General features: G+C 29.6%; 1 protein-coding gene across 9 annotated transcripts; it reads left to right on the top strand.

The window, feature by feature from the left end:
- The first annotated feature begins 294 nt into the window (after window positions 1-294).
- On the top strand, window positions 295-13,361 carry LOC132952530 (serpin B4-like). Of its 9 annotated transcripts, none has more exons than XM_061024851.1 (9): window positions 295-832; window positions 2,114-2,190; window positions 10,706-10,785; window positions 10,848-11,027; window positions 11,846-12,059; window positions 12,135-12,343; window positions 12,414-12,599; window positions 12,660-12,801; window positions 13,067-13,361. In XM_061024851.1, the coding sequence occupies exons 3-9, from the start codon at window positions 10,714-10,716 to the stop codon at window positions 13,246-13,248; spliced, it is 1,185 nt and encodes a 394-aa protein (XP_060880834.1). In that variant the 5' UTR covers window positions 295-832; window positions 2,114-2,190; window positions 10,706-10,713; the 3' UTR covers window positions 13,249-13,361. The 9 variants fall into 9 exon arrangements, with proteins under 9 accessions (XP_060880834.1, XP_060880833.1, XP_060880837.1 ...); XM_061024848.1 differs by lacking the exons at window positions 295-832; window positions 2,114-2,190 and adding exons at window positions 4,058-4,195; window positions 4,270-4,363; XM_061024849.1 differs by lacking the exons at window positions 295-832; window positions 2,114-2,190 and adding exons at window positions 4,163-4,195; window positions 4,270-4,584.
- Window positions 13,362-13,367: the final 6 nt, after the last annotated feature.

The following is a 13,367-nucleotide window of genomic DNA, read 5'->3' as shown; positions in this document are numbered from 1 at the left end:
TTCGGGCATTTTCTCTGTTAGTTAAACGTTGCCATGTGTCAAATTTTGAATATCGAATATCGACAGTTGTGGTTCGTTGTTAAGATAAGTCGTAACTCATAAAAGATAAATATCCCAGCGGTCCACCTCCACCATGTAAAGCAACAGGCAACGCGCAGCGACGACATGCTCGTACTACGACGTCATCATATTTCCAATCGCAGGACATATAGATTATTATAGAAAACAAATTTTATCTATCTGACTCGTGTGCAATATATTTTATATCATCATTAATTAACGTACCTTCACGCTTAGTAACACACTAACAATTTAGAATAATACACGGACTAATATAATATGTATATCTTAGTCCGTGGAATAATATAACAATAGGTCCTAACAGAAATATAAATAAAATAAAATGTGTAATAAAAAAGTACTTAAGTATATACTATATAAGTAGTAAATAAGTAGTATAGCCACGGAATAGTTTAAATCTATTCAGTGGTATAGCTATGATAGATATATAGATTTAGTAGCGGTTGAGGCTAAATACCACGGAGACTGTCGTAAAAAGTTTTTTACTTTGTCTAAACAAGGGAAAAAACGTGGTAGACCCGCAAGTGAGAAACTGAATATTGTCATGAGCTCGAAATAAAGTCTGTTGTCACTCATTTGAAATTAAAATATAAAAGTGACGTTATGGTGTCGACTTCTAAAAAATAAAAAACTACTATTTGTTTTCGTGATACGGGCTATAAAATTTGAACTAATCAATGGTATACTGAAAAAAAAGTGACGAAAATGAAGGAAAGTTACTGATTGAAGAGATTGCAGCTAAAATTATAAGGTAAGAAATTAAGTCCCAAGTTTATGAGCTGCAGGATACTTATCCTTCGTCTGAAAATTTTTTATGTGATTTACAAAATCAAATTCCTGAAGCTTTTAACTTATTTCTTACAACGCTCATTAAAGTTAAAAATAATAAAAACGAAAATAAATTACATATGAAACATACCACTGCGGCTCATATTATAATAGCTGCAACTAGACCTAGGTCATTTTACTACTCCCTTACTACATAGTCGGAACCTCTATTAACTTACATAGGAAATTTGGGTCTAAGGATTTAATTTCAATGATGTCGAGTATGAGACTTTGTGCAACATACAATGAAGTAATGATTTTTGAATTGTCTTTCCTAGTTAGCTTACAGCCAACTTTTATTTCTGGGGCATTTTGTCAATATGTTTTTGACAATGCCGATCATAATACTAATACATTAGATATTTAGATGGCTTAAATACATTTCATTCTATGTGTGGTATACGTTGTATTACACCAAAACAGTTTGTAAAATCGAGTGGTCCGATAAATATATTAAAATCAATTATGCCAACAAGTAGATACTATACATCAAATTGCATTTCAAACATTTGAGAAAGAAGGAAAAATGGGTTTTTCATAATTATTCTAGAAGAGTAATCAAAACTAGGAAACATTAGTGATTATAATTCATTAACAGAAACTTGGTATTTAATTTGGATTTAATGTAAACACTTGGACGTCATAAGACAGAAATTATATTAAATTCATGTGCAATTATCAAGGTAAATATTGTTCCCACATAATATGATGTAAATACATTTTTTATAGGTAATTACCTCTTCTATAATATAATATATAAGTATTTTTCTTATAATCTTAAAAAAAAACCGAGTTATTTGAGAAAAACTGCTTTTTCTTGCACAAAGCGCGCTCTAGTGGGGGTAGCGGTCATAAAATCTTAGAGGACTTTTAGTATGTTACTTAGAACCCTTCAATAAAGGTGTATACCAAATTCAGCTTTCCTGATATTTTCCGCTATTTGTCAAAATGGAGTCTAATTTGCCTGGGCTATAAACGTTTTTTGAAAGTACAATCAAATATAGTATTATAATATAATACAATATTAGAACGTAGTTATATGCCTGAGAATCATAATTTAATCAAAAATAATTATTATTTAAAAAAAATAGTTGTTTGGACAAATATTTATTAATTTATTATTGTGTTTAGTATTTATTACAAATTGACTATATAATATAATATTATACTATGATATATAATTGTATAATATGTATATTTACAGTGGACTTGGTGAACTAAAAAAACACAAGATTTTTAAATGGAATTTATTAGACAGATACGTATTCTGGTGAGTGGTGGGTAAGTAGTGTGTGGACAATTATTCACTAAAAAGTATAAAAATAAATCATATAATAGGTATGTAGTCAAAATAATGAAAATATGCAAGAAAAAAAAACATTGGATAATATCATAAAAAAACACACAATTTGTATTTGATAATATTCAGTACGTGTTCATACATCTATGAAATATTATTATAATTTAAACCAAATGAAAAAATGTATAATCAGGTATCGTAATATCTTTATTTCAATAACCATTTATAGTGTCTAAAAAAATAATTTTTGTATTTTCTACACGACGAAATATTATTTTATACATTTTCTTTTATGGTCGTAAAGATTAGGTACTGACACTCGATACGACAAAAAGTATGCACTAGCAAAAAAATGCATGGTCTACTGATAAGACATCGCCTGTATTAGCTATTAATTTTAAACTTTGGGAGTGATTATCGGTCCACCGATACGACCTTAGCACTTACGATTTTAATTTTGAATTCTACCAATAAGTCATATCTACAGTATGCTGTAAAAGTTGGACTCATATACAAGTGGCCTATTGTAACATTTATTACATGATATCAATTTGCGAATAACAAATTATTATTTAGCCTTAGCTATCAGTTGATAGTTGACTGTCGTAACGGACGCACGTTCGTATATGCTTCTCGACTATCTATACAGTTATACGTTTTCTTTTTGAATTGTACTGTCTTTTTTTAATTTTACTTTTATACCTCTGTTTTATTTTACTATGGAGGACACTAATTCTTCTGATAAATTGGACGACAAGGTTTTCAAATCCATCAATGAAATTAATGATCCTAGCGGTAAGTTAGATAATATCTAAGCAATTTAATCTTAATGAAATTCTGACTAAAAACAAATCCATTGAAACTAAAATTGAACAACTTGTAAAAGAAAATATCTAAATTGGATTGTAATCATACCCGCTCAACAACATTAAAACAAGAAAAAATATTTGCCGAGATTAATGACCGTCATTCTTCTATACTGTTGCAACGTTGCAACGTTATTAATATATTTAATTTAACTGAAACCCAGTCAACGGCTGACGACAAACTAAGTACTTCTATTATATTTCGTCAAATTTATGTCATTGTTGATCCTATAAGTGTTCTACGTTTGGGTAAATTATCAAATAAAAATAGGCGTTTTTTTTTGTAGTAATATTTCTTTAGAAAATCATGACATTATTGTTCTATCGGAAACTTGGTTATGACTTACGACTGCGAACTTGGTACTTCTTCCTAATTATATCATCTTCCGTTGTGATAGATGCAGTGTTTTAAATAATGTTACTATGGATGTTGTTCTAATTGCTGTTAAAAACAAATATCATTGCTGTCGTGTAACTATCCAGAATAATAATATTGAACAACTATTTGTAAAATTTTCTTTTATATTCTTACTAGCTCTTCGAGCGTCGCTGGGGGAGACCCCAAACCCCCCGTGGTTGGCGAGGAGTGTTGTCGATGTCGGAAGCTGCAGTGATCTTGTGGTCTGGTCGTCGGTCTCGACTTTCGAGCTAGACAGTAGACGGTGTAATGTGTAAAGGTGATACGGAGTTATGGTGAGAAAGGATCTGTGAATAGTGATAAGAATGGTGGATTTGTGATAAGGATGGTTGATAAGTGATAAGGATTTTGGATTACTGATAAGAATGGTGGATTAGTTAACCGGAGAGCTGTAAGTTTTTTACAAATAAAATTCAAATATTTCGGACGGTCCAACTAATCATACTGCTGCAGAAACCGTAAATTAAGTAATAAATTACGTGAAAAAAAAATGTAAAACATTTCGAGCGTCCATGCAAATCATATAGCCGCCGTCTTTGTTTGAGTGTCTAGCAGGTCAGTCACCTCGAATGACATTTGCCGTAGTAATAAGGGTAGGCTATCCGACAATGTGCGACAGCTGGGTCACGTCGTCAGGTATGCAATCCGACTGCGTCGAATCGCGGACAGCGTTCATTACTGTCGCCGAAAACGCAAAATTAAGTAATAAATTACGTGAAAAAAAATTCAAAACATTTCAGGCTTTTATGCAAATCATATAGCCACCGTCTTTTTAGGTTGTCTAGCAGGTCAGTCACCTCAGTGGTGCGGGTAGGCAATCCGACTTCGTCGGGTAGCGGACAATGTGCGACGGCCGGGTCACGTTGTCAGGTATGCAATCCGACTGCGTCGAATCGTGGACAGCGTTCATTACTATCACCAAAAACACAAAATTAAGTAATAAATTAAAAAAATTTCGGGCGCATATATTCAAGCCTGAATAAGATAGTAATAGCGACACGACGGCGGAGCTTTCCGCGATGTCAATCGGCCTCCGGGACTTCGGATTATTCGTTAATTACGAATAATATAGGCGGAAGTGATAGCAAAAGGTAAATAACGGAAAAAAAAATACGGTTAGCCGGCGGCCGGCGTCGAAACCACAACCCGCAAGTCATCCGCACATACGCCTAAACCTACCTACCTACCTATCGAGTTGAAAACTGACGTCAAATCTATAACTTTTAAACCGTATTGCGCAAAAAATCTATCCCTCCGACGCATATATTCAAGCCTGTATATAGTAATAACGACGTGACGCCGCTAAATTAATTATTGTTGTTTATCAATTACTGATTTAAAAACTATATTTACTAAACGTACCTACATAAGCAATATCAAACAGTATAGGCATATCATTATACAATTTAACTACCAGACTTTACTGAAATATATGAAGATCTATTTGTTTATTAATATTGTATTATATGGTATCTGCAGCATTATAATTTTTAATTTCTTCAACCAATCAAGTCACCTAAAAACTGTAATGAATAGTACTATATAGTTATATTGTACTATTGTCTATTTAAGTAAAGAACCATATAATCCAACCCTTGTTAAATAATATAGGTGGGTTGCTTAATAAATGTGTAGATAATAAAATAGTATTAATTAAATATTAATTATTAAATAGTTTAATAGTATAGTCATATCATAATACAATTTAACTGCCAGAATTAAATTAAATACATAATAAGTTATATTTTGTCTATTAATATACATAATTTGACTCACCTAAAAACTGTAATATTTTATTATATATTTAATATTTAACCACATAATTGTTTGACATGCGCTCAAAACCTACCATATAGTATAGTCATATCATTATACATTACTTCAACCAATTAACTCACTTTAACTGTAATATATTAAGCACGACATGGTATACATGTACGTTAGTTATGTTACTATTGTCTATTCGAGTAATTAATTAATTATGTATTAAATAGTTTATTTCATATAATACTCATAATTAAACCTACCTATATTTATATAAGTTATTTCAAATAGTATATAGTCATATAATCATACAATTTAATTTCCAGACCTTAATTAAATACATACATTTTTACTATGTTTATTTATATTGTATTATTTTTAATCTGTAGCATTGTTTGTATTTTACACCAAATTTGACTCACCTAAAAACTGAAGTACCCACTACATAGTATATTAAATTTTTAATATTTAATATTTTACCACATATTCAAGCCCATGTCAAACGATTTAGGAGCGTTGCTTTATAAACGTAGATAATAAAAGCAATAGCTGTGTATATTTGTTTTTTATTAATTTGATTTTATGCTAATGATTGAACCTATCAAACGATGCTTAATAAATGTAGCTAATTATTTATCAAATAGTGTAATTGATCACTTAATACTCATAACTAAACCTACCTACATAAGTAATATCAAATAGTATAGCCATATCATTATACAATTTAACTGCCTGAATTTAATTAAATACATGTAGATCTATTAGTTTATAATAATTATTGTATTATATAGTATCTGCAGCAGCTTTGTATCATACATAAAATTTATAATTAGCAAATTATATTACTTCAAACAATCAACTGCCCTAAAAACTGTAATATATTTAGTACTACCTACATAGTATACATGTAGGTAAATTATAATAGAACCGTCCCATATACCGTCTATTTTGTTATTGTATTAATATTGTATTATTTAGAATCTATTGCAGTATATTTTGTAGGTATGCTACACTAAATTTATGATTACCTAAAAACTGTAATATATTAAGTACCTACTGCATAGTATAGGTATTACATATTTAATATTTAACCACATAATCGAGCCCAATGGATATTGCTCAATAAATGTACTATGTAGACAATAAAAGCAATAGCTGTGTATATCAATTTGTTATTTACCTTTTAATTATCTGTTTATTAATTTGATTTTATGCTCTTTACTATGTAGTAGGTACATATATATTACAGTTTTTAGGTGAGTCAGATTTGGTAATCATAAATTTAAAGTTAAATTGTATAATGATATGGCTATACTATTTGATATTACTTATGTAGGTAGGTATTGTATATCAAATTAATAAATAGATAATTAAAAGGTAAATAACAAATAATTGATATGCACAGCTATTGCTTTTATTGTCTACATTTATTGGGTTGGATATTAAATATATAATACCTTTACTACGTAGTAGGTACTTGATACATTACAGTTTTAAGGTGAGTAAAATTTGGTAAACAAAAATTTAGTGTAGCATACAAAATATACCTACCCGTAGTATAGTCATATCGACCAATCGATTAATAATAATATATTGTACTCGAGCTAGGATATTATTATATAATTTAACTAACCCAACCACCGTATCAACTCTTAACATTTAGACATTTATTTATTAAGTATGCATGTACCTACAGTACCTTTTGTGGCTATATCGTGTATCAAATATATAAATACCGATGTGAGTAGCTCACGGCGTCACCGAGACCGAGTAGGCACAAGTCTGTAAAATATAAAATCGAACTCTTCGACGCATATGTATATAGTAATAACGACGCCGTCCGCTCTCGCTGTCCGCGAACGAAGTACAGCCGCAGGCGGTCAATAAATTTAGGGGGGAACGCGAAAAAGTCATAAACGGGGAGGTCCGACGTCTTCAATAGGAGTAAAACTCGAATTTTGAAAATAAAAACGTAAAATGTTCGTTAAATACGAATATTTTGATAAGGCGGAAGTGATAGCGAAAGGTGAATAACGAAAAAAAAATTCCGAATATACACGGCCGCCGCAAATTAACTTCAATCCCGGCGGCCGGCATCGAAACCACGACCCCAGGTCATCCGCATCAACGCCTTACCTACCTACTGAGTTGAAAACTGGTGTCGAATCTATGACTCTTAAGCCGTTTCGCCGTCCCGGCGAATTGCGAACGCGGTTTTGACGTCCGCAGAGGGCGTCGTAAAGGGGACGCTCGGTAAGCGGACGACGTGCTCCGCAGTCTTCGGACGTCGAAACGGCGAGATTCAAAAAAAAATCGAACCCTCCGACGCATGTATTTATGCCTGTATATAGTAATACCCACTCGACGGCGGCGATATCGGCACTCGGCTCTCGGCGTCGTCCTGCGGCCTCGAGACTCGTCCCGGAGAAAGTGCAGTCGCGCGCGGCCTGTAAATTTAGCGGAGAACGCGAATAAGGTCCGAGCGGGGACGCGGAAGCCGGAAAGTCCTCGGACGGAGTAAAAACGAAAAATCTGAAGAAATTTTGAAAATTTTGAAAAAAATCGTGAAAAGTGATAAGGAGCGTTGATAGCGCAGCGACGGCTCCGCCGCCGCCGGGAGACCGCCCATCGAATTTTTTCATTGGAGGGTTGACTACAGGGTACAAGAAATCGCCATACGCGGCGCCGCACGGGTCTCTGTTTTATATAGATGGACTTTTTATTCTATACTTTTAATTGGCCTTATCAGTTATCTACATTCCACCTAATTCTAATGTAAATATCCAAAATGATCAAACTGATGCGGTTCTTAGCTTGTTATGTAATAACAATACTGCCGAAATTATTATATTAGGTGATTTTAATTTACCATTTAATCGACATTAACTAGTGATGTAGCTGTTTCTCATAATAATGGTAACATCGATTAGGACGCATTAGATAATTTTTCTCGTCTTAATCTAAAACAATTTAATGCAATAAAAAATAATATAATTATATTCAGTCAGACTTTATTTATCAAATAGGTTAAATTTTGAAGTGGAATGTGAACTGTATCTGTATGCTTTGGTTCCAATAGATTATTTGTATCATCCTGCTTTACTAATTAAATTTCAAATAAATGTTAATATTCAAACTTTGTATTTTACTGGAACTATAATATATGATTATTTAAACTGTGATCCTTTCAATATTCCATCAGACGTTCCACAGATCTCACTTAGACCCTTTTTTTATTATTCATTAATGATTTACATTTTCCTAATTCTAAAAAAATACTTTTTGCCGATGATGATATAAAAATCTTTCGCTTAGTAAAATTACATTCTGGTTCAGATCTCTTTCAAAATGATTTAACTACACTATCGTCACTATCTGTTTGGTGTAATCAAAATAAAGTTCAAAGTAATGTATTTTACCAGGCCTCGCTCTCCAATTATAATCGATTATACCATAGATAAAATTGTACTTCAGCGCGTTTTCGAAATTTGCAATTTTGGCGTTACTTTTGACTCATCTCTTTCATTCAATATGCATTATTTAAACATTACAAAAAAACATCTACTACATTAGGATTCATAAATAGGACTTGTAAAGATTTTACTAATTCCGACGACTTCAAAATTCTCTATACTTCTCTGGTGCGTTCTAATCTGGAATACAATTCAGTCATAATATTATGGTCATCCACTAGTGTTGTTCATAAACAAAGTCTTGAAAATATTCAAACCGATATATTCGATTTATTTCGTAAAATTTAATATCCCTCGTCAACCACACTCAAAATATACTCGGTTATTAATCGTATTAATTAATATGACCAGTCAGCTGACAGGAGAAAAATCATTGATTTGAAGTTTCTTTATAAAATAGTAAATGGTTATTTAAACTGTCCTGAATTACACATCTGCTTAAATTTTAATGTCCCTCATTGAACTAGATCTGCAAAAACGTATAATATTCCATTTCAAAGAATAAATTATGCACTGGGTTCACCTATTAATAGATTAATGAAAGTAGCTAATGACGTCCAGGTAGTTTTATTTATTTGTCATCCTTTTGATTGTTTTTGTAATTATATAACTCATTATTTATACATTTTTTTCCAATCCTTACAAATTTTTTTATAGCTATAATATTATTATTATCTTCGATGTTTATTTTTGTATTGTTTTGAAATTATTATTATTATTTTTTATATGCATATACTTTTAACTGTACTTAATTCATTTAAATAGATTTAAGTCCACAAATGTAATAACTATAAAAAATTGTTATTGGGTTCATCCCGTTTCAATTAATAAAATAAATAAATAAATAACTAGAAAAATTTCAATTTTTGTTCTTTCAAATTTAAATCACGCAAAAGTAAAGACATTTATAAGGATACAAATCACTTAATTATATATAATGATTATAATCACAACAAAATTATAAATCTGTATCTGCCTTAACATTATTTTTTGTTTGATGAAAAAATTTTCATTTTATTCTTAACTTTTATATTGATTTCCTGAAAATTTACTTTTTTTGAGTGGCTTTATTTTACTGACAGTGCGATATATTTTTGATATTGTTGTAATTGGGATATAAACAACTTTTGAGTACTATTGTATTAATTTTTCGAACTTTTTAACGAAAAAGAAAAACTAAGATTTTTACACAAAACCAGTTTTTCATAAAATTGATTTGGTGTAATTATATAAAAAAATAACTACATGAATTTCCACAGAATGTTAATATATTATAATAACATTAATTACCTATACACGATAAAACCTTCAAAATATCTTGACACTGTTACACAATGAACTATATTTATACCTGGTCATGAAACATTTTAACTAATTATTTTTAATTATTGTCTACAAAATGTTTTTGCTCAGTCGGAAAATTCACAATATTTTTTATAAGCGTCTGAAGTCTGAATTTCACAAATCACAGTGAACATTTGAAAATTATTTTGAATTAGAAATCCATACAATAATTGTTTCTATACATATCTATAACATTTTAAAATCTAATACAAAAATTCAAAATTCACCATAGGTACATATTACAGAAAAAAAGTCTACCTAATCAAATAAATTTTTATTAAATTTACGTACCCACTGGCCTAATTTTTTCAAAAAAAAAAAAGAAAAAGATTGTGTCGAAATATTTACCAATAAAAACACTTTGATAATAATATATACTAATATACAGCCATGCAGGTATCAATTATAGGTATAATTCCTTGATCTGATCAGTCAGAACTCAGAAGTTCTATATACATGGTCTAAATAACATATTGCTATATCGTTTATTAGGTATAAGTGTTAAATATAGATAAAACTATCAAATTTGAGGTCTCTATAGCATAATTCAGTTATAATTATGTATTAAATAATAATAGCTAAAATATACCTTAAATGTGTGAATTATTACATTTTTTTTTATCTATTTCAGATAAAAAAATGGTGCAACTCACTCCAAATTTAGAAACATTGCGCTCGGCAATTCATGATTTTTCGTTTTCAATGTATAAGGTAAAGAATTAATTTTTTTAGTGTACATATCATACGTTTACCTAATAGTTAATATTCCATAGGAAGTAGCTAAAACTGAAACGGGAAATATTTTCTATTCTCCATTCGGTATCCATTTGATTATGTTTATGGCTAGTACTGGAGCAACTTCAAAAACATTTGATGAAATGGTAGCCACTATACATCTAAACGAATCTTCTCATTCAATGGAAACATATAAAAAATTATTGGAAGGCATAAAAGTGGGTTTGTAATTTATTTATAATAACTTATTATTTATTAATATAATGTATTTTTATGATAATATACAAATATACCTATATATTATTTTACTGTTTACTAGTTTTACAACAATGAAATTGAAGGCAATGAATCATTAATTTATTCCCAAATATTACGATTATTTTAGATTCTGAGTGAATGTATTGATTTTACATTTTTTTGTGTCTGTATCACCTTTTAGGACAGTAAAAGTGCTTGGATTTTCTTTAACAGTATATTTTGTGATAGGAAAGTGAATCTAGTTGGTACTTAGGGGGGACGAAAACAAAAGAAAAGTTAAGGAAAAACGAGAATTTTTACGCAAAATCGATTTATAACAAAATATTTTAGTTTTATGTAACTCTAAAACAAATGACCATATACATGACATTTTTACTGGATAATTACATTAAAATTGTCTATACACGATCGTTTTTTCAAAAATATTTTGATTTGTTTTGAACTGTTTACTGAAATTTTCAGTTCCTAATTTTTTAATTTTTTTTTTCTATGATTGTCAATAAAATATTATTTATTTGGTAAAAAAGCTATATTATAGGCTGTCTGACCGTCTTCGCTCAGAATCGTTGTTCTTATGCAATGATATTATATCATTGAATTCAAATTTAACACCATCCATTACAATGACCTACTTGTAACCTACTGTACAACAGAGTAAAACCCACTTGCCCACCTTTTTTAATTTAATATCATAATAAAATAACAGTAAAGGTTATAAAATAATAAAGTGTAGTAAACTTATAAAAATATAGTTTTGTACTACTTTATCCTATTTTAGAGTGGATATAATAATCTAAAGCTGGCAACAGGAATGTTCGTTGATACAGATTTCGATGTTAAAGATAGTTTTGTGGAAAACTCTAAGAAATATTTAAAATCTTCAATAGAAAAATTGGATTTCAAGAATAACCCAGAAAAACAGCGAAAATATTTAAATAATTGGGTTTTAATCAAAACCAATAACATAATCGAAGATTTTTTTTCCAGCGAAGGTTATTTACTTAAATTATATTTTAATAATTAAATATGGATTAGTAACGAGATTATGTTCCGATTTTTGTTTACAGGTTCAATTACTCGAGACACTGATTTAGTATTGGTGAATGCTGTGTATTTTAAAAGTGATTGGGTACATAAATTTAAAGATGTTTATGATGGCTATTTTTATGAGACTCCAAGCAACAAAGTAACAGTCGAAATAATGACTCTCACACGTGATTTAAAATACTATCACGACACTGTTCTAAAGTTCAAAGCACTTGAATTACCTTATGAAGTGATAATACTGCTTATAAATGTAAATTTAAAATTTTGAAAAATGTATTTTTTTGTTTTTTTTTGTTTAGCACCATGGTTTTAAAATGATAATTTTACTACCCGATGATAAAGATGGTTTGAATAATCTAGAAAATAATTTTTCAAAATTTAAATTACACGACATTTCAGAGAAAATGACCCAGGAATATGTTGATGTCAAATTACCTCGTTTCAAAATAGAACAGTCACTGGAATTAGATAAAACATTATCCAATGTAAGTATAGTTACGATTACCCAATTAAATTAATATTTATTGATTTACACAATGTTTTAGCTTGGATGTCCAACAATGTTTACACCTGGATCCGCAAACTTTTCTAACATCGTTGAAGATGGTAAACTGTATGTGACTAAAGTCTCGCATAAGGCATGTATTGATGTAAATGAAAACGGAACTGTAGCGACAGCAGTTACTGGTAATATAGTTTACTCACTAATCAGGGTTAGATTCAGTAAAATTATCATTTCCTAATAAATTAATATTGTTTCTATAAGTATGTAAATACTTGTTAACCGATTTATTCGTTAACAAATAAATTAAAATCATTTATAAAGATGTATAATTCACCTCTCCCCACAATTTACGTCCATGATAATATAAAAAAAACAACATTCAATATAGTTTTAGTATTTAAATATAATTAAATATATAAGCTAATTAAAAGATTTTAATAATTATAGGTATGTCACATATGGTTTTCTCAAGTCCGTGGTCAAGACAGTCTAAATATTTCGTTGTTGATCATCCATTTATATTTTTTATTTCAACTAGGTGTAATTTCATTATGTTTGTTGGTCGAATGACCAAAATTGATGAATATGTTATGCCATCTTATTTCAGTTTTTTTAAGAAAAATGGGTAATTTTCTTTTTGAATAACATTAATTATGTTGAATCATATATATTATATTTGTTCATTTATTTTGTTAGTAATTGTTATTGATTTATACTAATAAATTAGATAATAAATATTTTATTAGAG

Source organism: Metopolophium dirhodum, chromosome 9 (assembly GCF_019925205.1).
Source record: "Metopolophium dirhodum isolate CAU chromosome 9, ASM1992520v1, whole genome shotgun sequence".
NCBI lineage: Eukaryota > Metazoa > Arthropoda > Insecta > Hemiptera > Aphididae > Metopolophium > Metopolophium dirhodum.
Note: the sequence above shows the minus strand (reverse complement) of the source record. Positions and strands in the feature narration are given on the sequence as shown.